Genomic DNA, 20551 nt, shown 5'->3' on the forward strand with positions numbered 1-20551 from the left:
TCACATTTTTTTTATTAAATACAAAATTTGTTTATCCGTTTTATTAGTTAAACTGAACAACTTTCACTAAGAAACTTGGGTCGAAAAAAATGTATAGAGTTATGCATTTTGTATGGAAAGCTTATTTTTTTTTATATTTCGTCCAAATTTCTTTGTAAAAGTTGATCAGTTATATAAACATGAAGTTGAAGATATCAATAGAAAGTATTCGCAAATTTTGTGTACTGATAAAAAAAAATCACCCGGTGTAATTTTCACGAAAATTGTTTCAAATTGTCATTTTTGGTACTTATTACTAATATTAAATTATACGAATGATTTAATTTTTAAAAATTAAGTGGAGCAACTTTCCCTTAGTACATTTGTATTATTTACATATAGGATGACAGGATGCATTTGTTTGCACTACTAGACCAAGCCCTTAAGCAGTAATGTAACGCAAAAGGCGCAATTAACTTGGTCTGTTGATTTTCGTCTGTCAACGAGCTGACTCTGAGACAAATGAATCGCTGCACCGACGCACTGCCAGATAAATTTTACACAAAGAACGAAGGCATGCTCATTTTCCCGGTCTATATTAAGCAACGTTATATTCTATTCTATCGTACGAAATGGTACCTACGAAGAATAAAGAACTTTTATAAAGCATGACCAGCTTTTCGCGTTGAATTTTATAAACTTTATTATTATGAAAAATGTTTAACTCCATAATACCTACCTACCTACTAAAAATGCAGATGCTTTAATTAAAATATGTTTGTTAGCATTCAACAGTTTGTAAAGAACATTCTTTAAACACTAACTTAAGTTACCTAATTTTTATTTAATTTATAAACACTAGACAGTTAAAAGCTTTTTGTCAGTTTTGTATTTCCTATTTCCAAGCAAATTATTCATTCATGTTAGCAAATAAAAGATGTGATAAAAAGAACACGATACAAATTACTGGAGATGTTTCAGATAATTTGCACACATATCCGTAAAAAGCTAGCTCAAAAATAGATACTTAGTTGTTCTATTGATGAAAAAATATACCGTTTGTGTAAATTAATCTGAAAATTGACCCGATTAAAAGGTAAAGGTCAATATCACTACATAGTATAAAACAAAGTCGCTTTCTCTGTCCCTATGTCCCTTTGTATGCTTAAATATTTAAAACTACGCAACGGATTTTAATGCGTTTTTTTTAATAGATAGAGTGAAAGGGATCAAGAGGAAGGTTTTATTAGGTATATAATTTATTAGGTTTTAGACAAAGCGGGCGAAGCCGCGGGCGGTAAGCTAGTTTACTCATAATCTGTTCGTCGAAAGCACTAATTAACATTATGACAAATCTGTGGTTTCAAATAACATTAATAAATACGAATTTGCTATTTTAAATATCATTTTAACTTTGAAGTATTTGAATAAAAGCTTTTAAAGTTATAAACAACTTAAACACTAAGTAGGTACAATATCTGTAAAAAAATGAATGAAGCCTCGCATTTGGTGCCAAATAATATTTGGTTATGTACCATTCATTTACAGGTAATTTTTCGAAGGGCTACCTAGGTATAAGCATCCACATTATTATTCCAATTTAAACAATAGACCCACTATACAAACGATCGATACGATATTGACGTAATATAGGTATTTATTATCGTTTACTTTTAAGGAAAGCAAATTTACTTAAAGATATTTATTTTGAGGAACGGTAAACATCAATTTCAAACATCAAATTTTATTTCAGGACAAGATCTTCAAAACATAATTCAAACAATACTGAAGAGATAGTGTATGGAAACAAAAGAATACAGTCCATAATAATTATAGCTGCATATTAAAGCAAAACGCATATTATGTACCTATGTTACCTACGAGATTTTTATTCATTTTAATTTTATGCATCTACATTCTACAAGAAGCCGATATACACAATTTTATAAATCCCTTTACTAAAATGTTTAATTTATTTTCATATTCAGAGCTGGTTATGGAATGTCATCTGTATTGTTGTGAAAATCATTATCTAATCTGCGTACAGTATTGAAATTCTTTGTGAATATGTACCTACTAAGCTTCAGTATAAAATAACTAAAGGTTTTAGAGGTTATTATTGAGTTATTAATTGTTTTAACTTACAACTTATTTTTATAGTTATAATAATATATATGTATATGAAAAATATAATAGGTATTCACAAGATCTCGAAAAAGTTATGAAACGTAGGTATAGGTAACATACCTAGGTACAACATTTCAAGTTTAACGAATACAACATAAATGCCACGTTAAAATTGGAGAAAACTATAGGTACAAGAAAGAGACAAAACATGGTACCCATTTTGGATTTCCAAGAATTTGGCAGCTATTTGCCTACCTGCGACTCAGCATTAACATCCGCAAGCAGGTAGCGGAGAGCAAAGCCGACCCAACAGAACAGAATTACTTAAATACATATCCATGAACCTAAATTGTGAACAAAGGGCTGTATAAGAATAATTTGCTCATATTATCGTCTGCTTGACGTGTTCACCTTGGAACGTTGAACGGGTTCCCATAATCATCCCTTCTTTGTGGCAAAATTACTTTTCAAGTGAGTGCCGTGGCTATTATTTTTGCGTAAAGCCGACGATATTGCGGCTACTTTAGGCGCTATTCTAGAAATTCATACTTTTTTCATATTGTGTTTTAACTTTTAAATAATATACCTACATCCTTAATATTTTGTGTCATTCTTCACAGTTTGTGTCATTCCATTACTTTTCTATCTTTTCAATCAAGACTTGATAAAATATTTATAAACGTTTCTCAGATAGGTACGTCTTGTAACTGTATTGCGCACTTTCATATCCCTCATCCTGTTTCAGCACCGCTATGAACACCTGATCGCATCCGATTCTGAGCCAATCATCGCAAAAGTGTATAAAAGTGGAATCGTTACATGGATCGATTTTCAATGAATGTCGTATTTTATTCTTTACATATCCCTCCATCCTCGTAATACATAGAATGAATTTAAAAATAGATAGCTCTGTTTAGAATATTAATACCGTCGTTACGTGCTGTCATAGCCAGGATTACTATCTAAGCATAGACTTATTGTATTTAAACCCTTATAGCCAATATATCATTTGATCGAATTCAGATAGGTACCTACCCACCTTGTTAGCGTACCTATAGAAAAAAGGAGATTCTTAACCTTAGATATGTCTACATGCATATGTCGTGGCCATATCGTAGATTTGCTCATTTCATGAAATGGCCAATTTAGTTGGCCAGATCGTTAAATCGTCAACGTTTCTCGATTTGGCCAAACGTGGATGGCCATTTCACGAAATGCGACCATTTTTGTTTCTTTTATTAAAAGCGATTCGCTTCTGGCACTCGCCGGCCGCTTTGCTCGCTCGGCTCGTGCGTTGTTTATTAAAGTCTAACCTAACCTAACCTAACTGTTTTCTATTGAAAAAACCATTCGCTTCTGGTATTCGCCGGCGCTAGTTACCGCGGTATTAACTTAAATGACAATAAACAAGTTCTTAAAATATTCTGAATTTTTTAATGTTTTATGGACTCTCTAAGATATTTTATACGATCTGGCCAAATGTCGATGACCAAACCGTGAAACGTTGACGATTTAACGATCTGATCAAACTATGTTGGCCATTTCATGAAATGAGCAAATCTACGATATGGCCACGACACATATATTTTGATGGTTAGGTGGTGGTAATATTTAAGTAGCATCCTAGGTATCCCTCATCCCTCTTAGATACCTGGGTATATGAAATACTTATATAACATTACAGAATTAATTCATGATTTAATTGGGATATCAGAATGGTAACAAGGACACAAGCAACTTTCTGGGACAAAAATCTGAACGGAGCTTAATAGGGGATGGAAATTTGTATGGAGAACGGGTATGGCGCGATCACGTGAAGTGCACGCGAGTGAAGCCGAGGACGGTTCACTATAGTCTGTCCACTATAAGAATTGCTTTTTGACAGCTCGACGGGTGATACCAGAAGTGATGTTCAAAAGATTATCGATTGTGATACTATTTCAATTATAAATTAAAAATATTATCATAAATCGAATCAGGTACGTAAATAATAATTACAACGTAAACGTACTAATAAGATATGTAATAATAAGACCACATATCTATGCATTGTATGTTAAAACTAAACTAAACTAATATTTTATTATTTATTGGTTTCTATCTTACAATTTGGTTGTCTTTACGTTTAAATTATATAACATAATAGAAGAGTTTTTCTGCATCGGATATATTTTACAGAGTATTTCTATCGATTATTATAATCTATCGACCCATCTTTGAATAATTCTGTGTAGACATCACTAAGTGGGCGGGACCTGTCCATGAAGAACGATAATTATTTGTATGACATTTTAACATAGACAATACAATCCTTCATAGGCGTGAAGCTGTCAAAAAGCAAATAATATAATGGACAGAGTATAGTTGTGCTTACAGAAATTTTTGAAATAGGTACCTACCTACGTACCGAATATTAACCAAAGCATAAGACTTACGCAAAGCCGTCGCCTGATTTATATTATGAAAACAATAAATTTATACGATAAAAATATCATCAAAGCTTGTTAATTGATTGTTTATAAACGGGCTATTTCGCAGCGAAAGAAGCTTTTGAACGATCGTCATAAAATTAGTTTCGTTTAACAGGGTGATGTAGGATGTAGGCCGCTATTCGTCTCATGCATTGCTATTTGCTACACAATCTGAGGGGCGACTGGGCTAAAAATAATACGGCTGAGCTAAATACTCGAAAATGGTAACATATAGTACCTAGGTACTATACAATTTTATCATACAATGGTATAATATTATACTTATTCGAAACATAAATAATAATTTTGTTACGCACTATTTACGATATTAGAGATGAGTAGTGATTTTACGCACTATCTTTCTCTGTCCAACCAATACAAACCATAATTCCCTAGAAAGAAACGACAACAATGGATTCATTCACAGTTCAATGTCACAACAATGGATTGTCTGGAGCGAGTTGTTAATAAGGCTATAGATTAATTTGATAAAATTATAATGATACTTATAGGTATATACCTATATACTGGTATAAACAAAGCTAAATATATGTAAAGATACAAAACGTTGGATGAAATTTCCTCCTCCGTACGGCTAAATTAAGGAACTTGGAAATTTAATGTGAGCGTCCTTTATAAATAAACGATAGTTAATGCACGGATTGCTACATAACTACAACATAGTCGCTATTGCCCGTTTTCCGCACGATACACAGCAACTTCACTTTAAACATTTGGCGAGAGAGCAAAAATCTCGTCGGAATTATGTTACTTTTAGCATTTTATTTTATAATCTAGATATAAGTTTTTCATGTTAAACTGATCATTTATCCCGAGGCGTCCATGTAAGCCCGGTAACGCCATGCGCCACAATATTCTTAGAAAATATAATTGTTTTGATAAGATTGTAAGATGTATGTATGTTATAATTTAGTTACACAGTTCAAATATTCTATTCATTTTATAAGTAAAAATATAAAGGTACTTACAGGATAGTACATCCCCTGCGGCGGCAAAAAAAAGGCCCCTGAACCCCACAGCTTGCCGTTTGTAATAACTTTATCTTACACAAAAATACACTCCACGTCCGCCTTTTTTATTGGGCGTTAACTTCACACCACTAAAGTTATAAATTTGAAGTATTCATGAGTATTCTGTCGAAAATATAATTTTAATAAAATATAAAACGAAATTCAAAATTTAAGGTTATGAAGATATAGCGCTAAGAAACGCGCTATAGCACTGAAAGCGGTTGACGTCGATGTGCAACAACGGACGGGCACGCGTGGCGACTCAACGAACTCGTGCGAACCGCCGCCCGTGCGAAAGAGAGAGAAGAATGTGCGTCGCAGATCGGCCACTCAGCCTGGGAGAAGCTATGTATCTATCCTTATCTGACTTATTCAACGACCAGCTGCACTGCTCATACTTCATTATGTAGAATGTTCATTGTGTACTGTGTAGAACTTACTCAGTTTCAAGATACAAATAATAATAATTACTACACTTGTTTATAAGCTTTATAGTAGTAAAGTACCATCTACGTTATTCTATTTCAATTTTCAATTATCGTGTAAAACCAAAGTTAATTTTAAAACAAGATACCTACCTACCCACCTTCAATTTTTTAGGTATTTGATTGAATATTAAAATAATATGAGAACATTAAGTTCTTAATTTACAAAATAGTATATCTTATAAACAAAATGTAAATTAAGTAGGTATGTGATTGACCGATAAATATGCGTGTTAAATATTTAACAAAAAGAAAATTATTTAACAATGAGTGAACGAGAGGTTATGTTATTGAACTTCTTGTAGTTGGTCCCTGTCTTATTGCCGAGAATGCTTCGGATCAATGAATCGTTCCCGGGCTCCGCGGATCCAGCAGCATCCCCCACACCGATAATTTTGCTTCCCATTCTTTTGTATCTAACTATAAACGACATACCTAATTCAAAGGGCTTAAATGTTATAAAGTACTTATTTGTATTTCTTGAGATCTACCAATAAATTCCACAAACGTCGAGATTTTAAAGATTCAAAATTTATATTCTTAGATTTATAAAGAGAAAAATTTATAGATAGGTACCAATTATATTATATAAAGATTATTGAATTCAATAAAGAATCTTCTTTGATAAGTAATGAAAATCTAAAAATATCAAAACTTCGTGTAGACTGTACAGTAAGTGTACAGTAGATACCTACCTAGGCCAAATAAAACAATTTGTATTCTTATGATGAAAACAATGAACCCAATGAGCGAACTCAATATAAATATAGACCTGTATTACTTGTATTTTTAGGGGAAAACTAAATGACAATAACAAAGTTTAATGAAATCGAATACTAGAAATATTAAGATAAATATTTTTATTTTACGACACAAACTAAAAATATTATACAGCTATGTCTTATCAGTTTTGCCACAGACTAATATTATTATACTACGTTTTGCAGTTTGCACTGATTCGTTTGGAAAATTCACAGCGCCATCTATTATGAACGTAAAGAAAATAAGGAGTTTATACAGTGCGTCGTCATTAGCTGCACCTTTCATTACTATACTTATAAACTAATTCACTAGATGGCATTATTCCTGGAAAAAATCGAAAATAATATGCACAAAATGGCTAACTAGCTCAGAGTACCTAGCTTTTTAATCGTGGATATTTATATTAACATACACGTACGTATACATTCATTTTCGATTATACTGATGAACAAGAATTATTATTAGTTATTATGAAAACAAAAAACGGATTGTTAATTTATATAGCCTTTTTCACTACCTACCGGCTACCTACCACGATTCAGAAGAAGGTACAGCGCGCCAAAGAAATATCTAAATATACCTACAATCTACATTTATACATACACTCAAAAACCATAACACTCCTTCTTTTGCACTTCTTCTTTTACAGAAGAAGAAGAGATTTCTACTTACCTATCTCTCAACCCCGACATGCGGGCCCTATCGACATATTGTCTGCGATGTGCACAGACAATGTCGCGATGTGCATATTCAAAAAAAAATATTCAAAAGAAAATCCAAAAGTGCACGCCTCATAATTTTTTTTTAATAATTATTAATTAATTATTATTTTTGTTTATTTAATAACAATTAAACCACATCGAATCAGACCCTGAAAAATGAAAGGGTTCTATTCCTGAGCATACTCAAGCGTAAGAGAAAAAAAAAGACTCGAATAAAGTATTTCGGTCGCTATCGTGTTAACAAGAAAATCCTCCGCACATACAGACACACGGACGTCCAAGACAGAACTTTTTTAAACTGTTTTTTAACTAGTTTAAATAACAAAAATGACATCAAAAATATCATGAATGTTAAAAATAGTGTTTTTTCTTAATATGTGTGTGTATGTATTATCTTACAAGTGCAATGTATGATACATAAAGACATTTTAAGTTTGAAAAATCACATGTTTTGCGCGAAGTGACAGTAGTACCCACCTCAACGCTTCGCTTATGAGGCGTGCAAAAGGATATCTATTCAAAGCCTATTCACTATTGACAAGAACGACAAGAACTATTTATGTAGGTAATTAATTTTCATAACAAAATGTTCAAACAAAACCATTTGAATTAGGTTTGAAAATGACCGTTATATAGCGATAGGTAATGTCGATTCTATCTTTTCAAAAAGTTCAAAACTTAGGCTACCTACTTCAACAAAACATATTATGTAAGATATAATGATCAATCCTAGAAAATGTGTAAAGTTGTTCATATAGGTACCTAGTCCATAAATTACATTCTTCGTTTCATTCAGAAATAAAAAATACGCAAGCAGATCTACGGACTATTTGACTCTATCAATACAAAAAAGAAAATAGATGGAAAATAGGTAGATTTTTGTTATATATATAGTTACTTAAGTAATCAAATTAAAATTATATGATAAGAACATTATACAGTAGGTAGGTATAATCAATTTAAATTATACCGAATGGAAATGATTAATGAATTCAAATTTATATAAAACAAATATTATCCTTACCCAAATACAAGAATTAATATATTCCCAATCTTGATACCACTCAATCAACAATAGATGTTTAACATTCATTACTATTCATATAATATAACAATAAGAAAATAAATTAATTACAAAAGTTTCGATCAATTTTGTGCTAAAGTTTTACACAAAATTTTAATCAAGTTATGAACAATATCAACTGAGTAAAACTCCTGTAACTTTGTTCTATTTTTAAAAATTTTTAAATATCGTAGTTACAATAAACTCTTCAGTATAATCATAATTCATAATGAATAAAACTTACCTACTTTAAGCATTCATTAAGTATAAACCTATACTTTATACTTATTGAATGCTTAATGATATGAAAAACAATAATTCTATCGTACACTCTATAAAAAGCAAAGATGCCTTAGATTAAAACTTAAATTAATTTTAACGTAGGTACCTATGTTAAAATTATTTTAAGTTTGGTACTTATCTATATAATATTTTTCATATTATAGTTATAGAATAATTATTTCTATACTTTTTAATACATCATATGTATCCATATTATGGCTAGGTACCTACAAGTAGTTATTATTTAATGATAATAATAATTGTTTAAATTGTTTAATAATTAATAATAGATACCATACAGCATACTATACACAGTACCTAGCTATCTACCTAATTAGGATAATCGAATCGAATCAAAATATGGGCAATATTCGGAATAATAAATTCGGTGTCAATAATTATCAAGTATAAAAATTATATATACCTATCTAGGTATTTTGATTTTCTTAAAAAACGAGCTGAAACGCTCGTCACAAGTCGTACCTATTTTAAAATGGGTTAATCCAACAATATGCCAACAATGGAAAGACGGTATTGTTTAAAAATTTGTGTTTAAAGAGATATTAAAATAACTTGGTAAACAAAGCAGATATTTAAACTTTTGTACAGTCATTGTCTTCCGCACTTAGATTGTTAGGGTTGGAATCTTAGTTGGAATCGTCATCAAGATTAAAGGCACCTACTATCATATTACATAAACCGTACGTAATTTTATTTAATGTGTGATAAATAATGTTTCTATGTGATTGGTGGTTTTAGGAGACCAAACCACCCACAAACCACCGCTTCACATAATATTTTATCGGCAATAGCTATAGGTACCTGTATAATATTCTACATATTTTTTTATAAATTTTGAAGTATACAGATTATAAAAATGATAAATGAATATAAATTATTATCCGTATACTTCATTATAAACACAAAAATATAAATTAATGATACCTATTTTTGTCGGTAAAAATAAGAATTTACAGAGCCTGAAAGTACACTACCTATTAGTTATAGAAATATGAGGAATATTAAAATTAAAAATTAATTTGTATCTAATATAGGTACAGTATTTCAGATTAAACACATTCGGAAACATTACGTTCGTGTTGTAATTATTGTATGTATTATGTATATAACCACAGATAATAAAATATGTACTAACTATATAGGTACTAGTAGTGTAATATACCTACATACTAGGTACTAGAGATATTTAATTATTTATTATACCACTTTTTAATGAAAGTCTTATAATTATAGACACTGCAGCACATGCAGCGAATATTAAATACCAATTAATTTTACAACGTTGTAATACCGACAAATACATTTCATATATGAAATAGGTACATCGTGCTGTAGTTACTTGAACAAAGTGGTGGCCTAAATAAACAGTGTTATCATAACATACCGTCTATGGAAGTCGGGCATTAGGAAATGCACATAATCGTAGTTAAACTGTGCCTCGTGCTAGGGTTAAGTGCGATACATCAATCTTGCAAAGGCATTCATAAACTTTACACTGCTCTCAACCGCGTTTCAGTTTCTTTTAACTCGAAGGCTCAGTATTCAAAGGCTGTTCTAAATGGCGATTTTGCAGTCTTACGATATAATATACCTAACTACTACTACTACTACTATTACTGGAATAATGGTCTATAAAAGTCTATATACTTACTAAGATATTTAGCTTAAAATAATAATCTTTTGTCAAGTTATGAAGGTGAAATATGTGAACTTTCAGGTTAAAAATTGAAATATAAAGGAGTGGAATATTCGAAATTTTGTTTTGATGTAGGTAGATATCTTTTAGTTTTAAAGTATATTTTTATTCTTACAAAAATTAATTATCTAATTAAAACGTACTTAGCTTAAAAAACAAGACGACAATTGCTTCATTATTTGTGCATCACTCTAAAAAAAAGTTGAAATCATTATGCGATGCAATAAAATTCACACCGCGGGTGTTTATAAAGAGCCGAATAAAAATACGGTAACTTTTCGAAATAATTGATAGCCTCGATTTTTCACGATAATTTTTCCAAAGGCTAGATGTTAAAGATGAGAGAAAAAAATTTATATGCAAGATATAAATTTTCGTTCGACGTTCACCTAAAATAAAGGTTTTATAAAGACTTAACTAGTACCTAGATTATCATCAGCGACAAAAGTTATTTGCTTTTTATTTATTTTACGGTAATTCTTCTAAGGCTGTAAGATGTCAGCATTGGACTGATGCCAAAACTAGCAATTGTACAGATATTCGCAACAATGTGAGTAAAACTTTATATTATATATTATGTACTAGAGGTAAGTTTAGTGAAACTAAACGCAATAACTGGGTTTAAACTTCATAGAAAATAGAAGACCGTTTAGAGTAAAATTTGGACGATATAGAGTTTTCAATTGTATTCAGTACTTCTCTGGATACTCTACACACCTCTTTACTATAAATTTCAAGCCTTGTAATAATGGTCTAAGGAAGGTTGGATTATATGTATTTGATTTCCCTTTGTTTATATTATTAGATGAAGGATAAGAAAGGATAGATGTCTGTAAAGATTGGGAGCCGCACATAAGTATATATACTTATAATAATGTTTAAATTATTATTATCCAGGGATATCATTGCTAAATTAATAAGCTGATATAGTTAATATTCATAAATTATGTTATGAATAATGCCAAAGGGTATCTTTAGTTCTCAGTTCTTACATAAAGGGTTACAAAGACCCCGGGGGAAGACATGACATGTCACATATTTGAAGACCCGACTGCCCTGGTTAAATGTCAAGAAAGATACAATAAATATTCGCTTCATTATTTGAGCACATAAACTAATTGATAATGCATAGGTACCTAATACTGGCTATGCATGCGACTGATTTTTTGGTACAAATTGTTATCGTCCATGTTAGTAGTTCTTAAACTATAAAATAAATGAAATGAATAATGGAAAGGTCTTGTTTAATGGAAATAATGCCATTACGAAAATTGCGTTGTTTCAGAGACAACACAATTTTATTTGGGCTTATCTAAAGTTTCGTTTGATAATAGAGGTCATCGTATTTAGCGAAAAGGTCCAAAGGTGTGATGGGGTGGCGCGGGGTGACTCCGCCGACGTCGCTGAGTGACGGGCGACGGCGGTCATCGCGGACATCACCCATTCTGTTTATATACTTCCTACCCGGCCCCCACCCACCTACATATCCCATGTCTTGGCTACACTTCTTCTCAGATAAAGGTTTATTAAAATTTTACACTTTACTGCACTGCGGAAAATGTTACTATTTTTAGGGAATCAGTTGTAGCCGTAGGGTCCCGTTGGTATGTATGATGTGCATATGTTATATTTTAATAATATTATCTTTTTTCAAGAGCGGTATACGAGCTAGTGCAGTTTACCAATGAGCAACTATCGCATTCTCTAGTTTGTGAGGTGTATATCTACATATAGGTGACTAGCTTTCCACCCGCGGCTTCACCCGCGCAGTCAAAGAAAAACCCGCATAGTTCCCGTTCCCGTGGGATTTCCGGGATAAAACCTATCCTATGTCCCGGGGTAAAAAGTAGCCTATGCCCTTTCTCGGGTATCAAAATATCTCTATGTACCAAATTTCATGCCAATTGGTTCAGTAGTTAAGGCGTGATTGAGTAACAGACAGACAGACAGAGTTACTTTCGCATTTATAATATTAGTATGGAATATGGATATATATTTCACTTGAGTGAAACTATTTTACTGAAACAATTGAGTAACACTTCATTTAAATTTCAGCTGCTGCGATATATGAATAAGTTTTTAAAACAAATACTAGAGGTCCCTCTGGAAGTTATAAAAGCATAATTCATGGAAATTTTAACCGTATACTAAAATTTTTAATAGGATTGCTATAAAAACTGAAAATAAATTGAATGCCTCGTGAGTACCTACTACAAAATATAGACTAATAATTACAAAAACCACGAAGTATGAGACGATAATTTGAAAGGTTCCAGGTAATTTATCAATCTATTGATTTCCATATACATGTATATTATATATAATAATTTAGTTTCTAATCTTAAACGAATGCTTGCATTGTAAAGTTATTGTGAGTGGGGAATAATTGCTCGGGCAGGTTCTTAACACCGCCCATATAGCGCTAGACGCGCAAGGTTACCTTCACCCCGTGAAATAGTTCCTCATTTTGATTGTTATACCAGTCTTTATGCAATAAGCATATATTGTTCATATATATACTTTAATAAAAAAAACAGTTAAAAGCGGTAAACAGTTGACGGAGAACTCCATGAACATATGGTACCATAAAAATATAGAGCACAGAATCTCTTTCTTTGAAGACAATTAAATTGATTCCTACAGACAAAACTGTATGTCTGACTATAAAGTCGATATACTGTCTAGACTTCGGTTAATGGATAATCTTATGTATCTCACGCTTACACCTACAAATCTCATGGTATCCATCAAATCTGAATCAAAACGTCGCGTCGTGTGAAGAAAACAATAAAATCATTATTTTTAGTAGGTAACTTTGCGAGAATACATTTTATTTTACTGTTATATATTTTTATTATTAAGTAATAATATCTAGATACGAATAGAATAATATTTATAATTAGATATTTGGACATATTAGAAAAGCAATTATCTATATTGAGCCGGTAGAGTTAAGCCCCAATACAATTCAATACAATATTGGATAATGAAAAAGCAAGAATTGGATTCAAGCTCCGATAAGCTCCGGGGATTGCTCGTATCTACCATGATTGACGTTTACATAAAATATGATGTTCTTGTGTGAACTGTAAAGGTGCGACTGCGGAAAGGGCTGGTTTTTTAGGTCGTGCCCATAGGTCGTGCCTGTCAAATACACAATATTTACTAGCTTTCTAAAACCTTGATATTGAAAAGGCAGAAAGTTATACAGGACGTAGCTGTAGGCTCGTTACCTTATTTTTCTTGCTATACGAGTATTTTATATTGATGAACGTTGGCATAAATTATGTCAAACTTTACCTTTATAAATGTTTTTCCTATATTATAAGTAGGTACACTAACATGCGACAAGTAATTTCTGTGATAATAGATAATACTCAAATGACATTAAGTCTCATACTGAATCGTCGTCTTCTTTTTTTCGGCTAAATCAAGGCGCTCTCTAAATGCGTCTCATTTTACGTTACTTCATCAAAATATAGCTGGCCTATTGAACAAACTGGAAGCAGTTGAACTTACACTGAATGAGTTATTATCGGAAAATACGTACATTGATGTAATTTGTTTCTCCGAAACATTTGTTAGATTGGGAGATGAGTCAAATATTCGATTTAAAAATTTTAAGTTGGGTAGTATTTTTTCAAGGAGTAAGGAAAAACGCGGAGGAGTTTGTATACTTGTAAATAAGTTGATAGATTGCACCCCAGTCCCCTATTGTACTGATATTTCTACGGAAAAGGTCTTTGAATGTTGCGGTATCGAAATACGCTCTATGAATATCATCATTATATGCATTTACAGGATACCTAATTCCAATCCAAATGAGTTTCTAAACAGATTTGTAATACTGCTGGATAAACTGACAAAAAATAACAAAAAAAGAATTATATTAACGGGAGATATGAACATTGATATTCTTAAAGAAAATTATATATCTCAAAGCTTGCAAGACATTCTCCTAAATTATGACCTTATCCTACATATTAATGAACCAACGAGACAAAATTCATGCTTAGATTTAATTATAAGCAACATAAAAAATGCAAAAGGAGCAGTTCATCTACTTGGTCTTTCGGATCATGAGACAGGTCAAACTTTACATTGCCCTATTCAAAAAAAAAGTTTACCTTTAGTGTCACATATAAAAAGGCGTGATTTTTGTAAAGAAAATATAAGAAAATTTCAAAAATGTCTATCAAGTCTATCATGGAGTGAAGTCTACATACAAAACAACTGTAACGAAGCATTTAATAAGTTTCATGATTACTTCATACTTTTCTATAACTTATGCTTTCCTATCAATACCATTAAAATAAAAAATCGAAACATTGGCCCTAAATGGATAACGAAAGGGTTAAGAGTATCCTCGTTAAGAAAAAGAAAACTGAGATACACGTACTACAAAACACATTCTACAAAAAACAAAGAAGCTTTTAAAAAATATGATAAGTTGCTCAAAAAATGTATTAAGAACTCCCAAATGAATCAAAACTGTTCTTACCTTAGTAAAGCGAACAATATATGCAAAGCTACTTGGAATATTATAAGTGACAAAGTAGAAGAAATAAAAATTCATAATTACCTAGAATGTATTAACTCTGGCTCTATAACGCTTACGAAACCGGAACATATTGCAAATTCATTTAACGAATACTACACTAACCATGTATCCCCAGAAGCAAGCTGCAAACTAGGCATCGAGCCCAGAGAAGCGACTATGTTTCTTTTCCCCTGTACCGAGACTGAAACTATTCAAGTAGTTAACTCGTTAAAAAATACAAATTCAGTGGGATATGACGAGATATGTGTTTTTATTATTAAATTATGTATTAATCTTATTGCTAATGTATTGACATATTTGATTAATCTATCATTTGATGAAGGTATTTTTCCGGATAGACTGAAATACTCAATTGTAAAACCGATTCACAAAAAAGGCGATAAAAATGACATTAATAATTATAGACCTATAACACTTATTCCAATAATTTCTAAAATATTCGAAAAAATAATGCATAAAAGACTAATAGATTATTTAAGTAAATTCTCAATACTAAAACAGGAACAAAACGGTTTTCAAAAAGGAAAGTCCACAACACTAGCAGCATACCAGCTTATGCAGAGCATTCTAGAAAATATTGATAGTGGTACTAGCGCAACGGTCATATTTTTTGATATGAGTAGAGCATTTGATTGTGTTAACCATAGTATCCTTCTAAATAAGTGTGATATGTATGGAATAAGAGGTCCCTCATTAAATTGGATAAAATCCTATCTCATCAATCGTATGCAATGTGTCGAGATTGCATGTAGTGGTGCTGGTCCAGAAGTAAAAACTATACGATCAACCTCCAGACTCAACAGTTCAGGTGTACCTCAGGGAAGCGTGCTTGGACCGCTTCTCTTCTTACTCTATATTAACGACTTACCAAACGTAACTAACTACAAATGTACCCTTTATGCTGATGACATTTCTGTGACTATACCTAATGTAACTTCGGATTTGACATGTAATCATAATTTAAAATTGACATTGAATAGAATAATTGACTGGTTAGAAATAAACAACTTGACGGCTAACTTAGCAAAGACGAAAGTAATGCAGTTCCATAATTACAAACAAAGAAAATGTGACATTAATTTAATTTATAAAGACATTATATTGGAAGAAGTTGATGAAATAAAATTTTTAGGCATTATATTGGACAGCAATTGTAATTGGAAATCACATATTAATCATCTCTGTTCGCGTATAAACAAATTTGTGTTCGCCTTACGCCGTTTAAGGACCATAAGTTCAGAAAAAATTGCTCTTACCGCATACCATGGCTATGTGTCATCTATACTAAGATACGGACTTATATTATGGGGCAATTCAACAAGTATGAATAGAGCATTCTTGGCACAAAAAAAATGTATAAGAGCTATTTGCGGGGTTGGGCCGCTAGAAAGCTGTCGCCCACTATTCCGAAAATTAAATATTCTGACACTGACCTCTATGTACATACTGGAGTGTTGTGTCTTTGTTAAAAAACACCCCCAATATTTCACAAAAGCGGCTGACGTGAGTATTGTTCCCTCTCGAGATCGTGACAAACTAATTATGCCTCGTTGTAAAACTGCGCTTTTCTCTAAAAGTGGACCTATTATGCTTATAAAAATATTTAACAATGTTCCTAAATGCATAAGAAACCAGACATTGAATGTGTTTAAAAATAAGTTAAAGAAATGGCTGATTATTAATTGTTTTTATAGCCTAAAAGAATTTTTTGACCTTAAATGATAATTGCTAAATCGATTGTATAATATGCATGTGTAGTGTATTAGATCTAGTATACCTATCTGTTTTACGCATATATTTGCATGCTTTATACAAAGCGAAACATGCTGAACAATTATCTCTTCACACCTCTCTGTACCATGTTTTTGGCAAATAAATGTTATTTTATTTTTTTTTTTTTTATTTTTTTTTTTATTTTTATTTATGGTATTTACTTAATGCTCTACATTTTATATCAACGGAAGGCAGTTATAAAAATATAATATTCTTAACCACTTCCTGTTTTAATTACAATTCATGCTCATTTATAAAACAAGTTGTAATAACGTTGAAATTGTGGAAACAAAAATATGGAAAAAACATAATACTGCCGTTGACCAGCGACAGCGTCGACACGGTTTTCATTCATCACGGAAAGCCAGTTCAGCGTTTTGCACGCCTCATAAGCGAAGCGTTGAGGTGGGTACTACTGTCACTTCGCGCAAAACATCTGATTTTTCAAACTTAAAATGTCTTTATGTATCATACATTGCACTTGTAAGATAATACATACACACACATATTAAGAAAAAACACTATTTTTAACGTTCATGATATTTTTGATGTCATTTTTGTTATTTAAACTAGTTAAAAAACAGTTTAAAAAAGTTCTGTCTTGGACGTCCGTGTGTCTGTATGTGCGGATCCTTTTTCTTGTTAACACGATAGCGACCGAAATACTTTACTAATCGAGTCTTTTTTTTTCTCTTACGCTTGAGTATGCTCAGGAATAGAACCCTTTCATTTTTCAGGGTCTGATTCGATGTGGTTTAATTGTTATTAAATAAACAAAAATAATAATTAATAAATATTTATTAAAAAAAAATTATGAGGCGTGCACTTTTGGATTTTCCAAATTATTTCATTAAATCCTCATTATAATTGTAACATTCATCAATGAACCAACATTTATAATTATTTTTAGTTGCTGATTAGCAATTATACGCGCCGTAATTGATAGATATTCAAATACATGTCTGTTTATTGCTTTTAATGGATTAAAATTTATGTAGGTATAGGTAAACAACAATCTTCTGAATTGTTTCGTTAAGTTTTGAGTAGGTACTTATCCGTTAATTAAATGCTAAGTTAATACAGAATTTTCGGTTGTTTACAGAAATAATAACTTATTAGAAATGAATGCTAATGATGTTATTACTTATTACTATAGTCGAGTATTTCAATTTCTGAAGGTTGTGTCATCAATTAGTAACTTGTTAAACATTTTAAAGATAAATGGGAACATGCATACATATTACTGTGTATACTTATACAGTTATCTTAAATCCAACAAAATATAGATTATTTGCTCGGTGAACGGCTTCTGCGTTAAATAAAAACAAATTCTGATAGGTATATGTACATACAATATAAACTATATGATATAAAGAAAATATTTTATAATACATATTAAAACCATACACATTTGCTCGTTAGTATGAATTCGTTCACGGTAAATAACCACACAGGTACTTACAACAGAATATTAATCTTTTTGAAGTAGGGCGTGCTCAATCTGGGACCTCATCAGCACTTCGATGGGATAATAATCAAGACTTCTGATAAAATAATTCTCTAAAATATTTAGTCAAAGCATAACCTATTTTATTCCTCTTTGATGTGTTAATAGATAATAATATATATCTAATTTGAGGTAGGTCGGTCCACGACGTTATTACGTAGTGCACGATCAAATTGAAACATCCTGTGCACTAAACCTAGTTACAGTCAAAATATGATTTGGTACCAATAAGGTATACTGCTTTCGCAATAATTTATAGGTCGCTAGATTGGCGGAAAGAACATTACAACATACGACTTAAAATGTATACCTACGTTGTTTTAATTCATATGTATTTATACCCAAATGAAATGCGATAGCTCTTTGGTTCACTTCAAAAAGTCGAGGGTAACAAATGCTGGCGGAAACTGGGCTAGGGTGAATCGTTAAGATCTTTGATAAGCAAATAACCCCATGAAGTCACTATTACCTACACTGTTGTATAGGAGAATGAAAAATGTTTCGGTTTGTTATTAATGATGATTTCTTACCCAGATTTATTTTAGGTACATTTTTAATATATGTATTCATTTATTAAAACTCAATAGAGAGAGTTTTGAAAGTACATACATACCTACATTTTATAGCCTTTTGAACTGTAAAGATGAATTGAGATTTTCAATTTTATGTCTTTTTCACTAATGCCTTTGAATGCGTATGCAATTTTGAAGCATACTTTAGGTTTAAAATAAAGTTAATAATAATAACACAACGTATAAAGAACGTCCGCACTCCGCATATATGAAGATGCGTTTAAATAATTAAATTAAAGTGGTAGGTACTTCTGCCAGCCATACTCAGTTTCTCGTTCTATAATCTGAGTATAATATAATGAACAGCGTGCCATCTAAAGATTTTTATCACCTTACGCATTGAATATGAAAATACCTGGTCCATGCAGCATGTATTTTATGGTATATACTCTCAAAAATCGTATTATAATCAATACATATAATAAAATTCTAGAAAAGTGGTGTCTGTACAATGAAAATATGTAAAAACAATTTAGCAGGGGTTATTACTAAATCGATCCCAAACCCAAAACTGTCGTTAAAATTTTTTTTGTCTGTTTGTCTGTATGTTTGAACACGCTAATCTCAGAAACGGCTTATCCGATTTAAATGCGGTTTTCACTAATATATTTTGGTAATCTTCATTTAACATTTAGTGTTTATTTCATGTCAATCAGTTTATAAATAAAAAAGTTATGACCATTTAAGTATTCACGGCGAACATTTGCTAAGGCATTCTATGGTACACTATTATACAGTGTACGATAAAACGTAAGTTATCTGTTATACGCTACAGTTATTTCTGGTGGTGGGGGTGGGAGTGAGGGGGTAAGCTGAGGTAGTAGGGGGGGAGGGGCAAATTAAAATTATGCTTATTTTTAGGTAAATTTTATACATAAAATGTCCTTTAAATTATGTCGTATTACATATATTTTTAAGCCCCGACGCAAAAAGATGAGTGATAAGTGTTTGACCGCTATGTGTGTCTGTGTGTGTGTATCTGTTTGTTCCACCGTAGCTCGCTAACAGGTAATCCGAATTAGATGCGGTTTTTTGTAAGGCAGCATATTTTCCGACGCTGGTTCTTAGATAAAGTGAATCAAAATCGGTTCATCCATTTATTATACCTACCTATAGGGGTAAAAGTGGGAATGAAAAAAATTAAAGTTGTCGAATCTAAGTCATATATATTAAACTAGATTTCCGCCCGCGGCTTCGCCCGCGTTTTCAAAGGAAAACCCGCATAGTTCCCGTTCCCGTGGGATTTCCGGTATAAAACCTATCCTATGTGTTAATCCAAGTTACCCTCTATATGTGTGCTAAATTTCATTGTAATCGGTTCAGTAGTTTTTACGTGAAAGAGTAACAAACATCCATACATCCATACATCCATAAATCCTTACAAACTTTCGCCTTTATAATAGTATTAAGATTAAGATGAAAGTGAACGTTTTATCAAAATCGGTTCATCCATTTATTTGATATAGGGGTAAAAGTAGGAATAAATAAATGAATTTTAT

At 31.6% G+C, this 20551-nt stretch overlaps 1 protein-coding gene across 7 annotated transcripts in view; it reads right to left on the reverse strand.

Moving 5' to 3' along the window:
• The window catches only part of Rbfox1 (RNA-binding Fox protein 1), a 101651-nt gene that overhangs the window by 51531 nt on the left and 29569 nt on the right, over nucleotides 1-20551 (reverse strand). For 3 of the 7 annotated variants that reach the window (XM_089699175.1, XM_089699173.1, XM_089699180.1), the window contains exon 1: nucleotides 5567-5911. The exons of 1 other annotated variant lie outside the window; for it this stretch is intronic. In XM_089699175.1, the coding sequence (XP_089555301.1) occupies nucleotides 5567-5578 (12 nt within the window). In that variant the 5' untranslated portion in view covers nucleotides 5579-5911. Of the gene's footprint in view, nucleotides 1-5566; nucleotides 5915-20551 lie in introns of those variants that run through there. 3 more of the 7 variants (XM_089699177.1, XM_089699176.1, XM_089699174.1) reach the window with 2 other exon arrangements.

This window comes from Colias philodice, chromosome 9, assembly GCF_061535455.1.
Source record: "Colias philodice isolate Cphi_HAF_F1 chromosome 9, ilColPhil1 Martin Lab GWU primary, whole genome shotgun sequence".
NCBI lineage: Eukaryota > Metazoa > Arthropoda > Insecta > Lepidoptera > Pieridae > Colias > Colias philodice.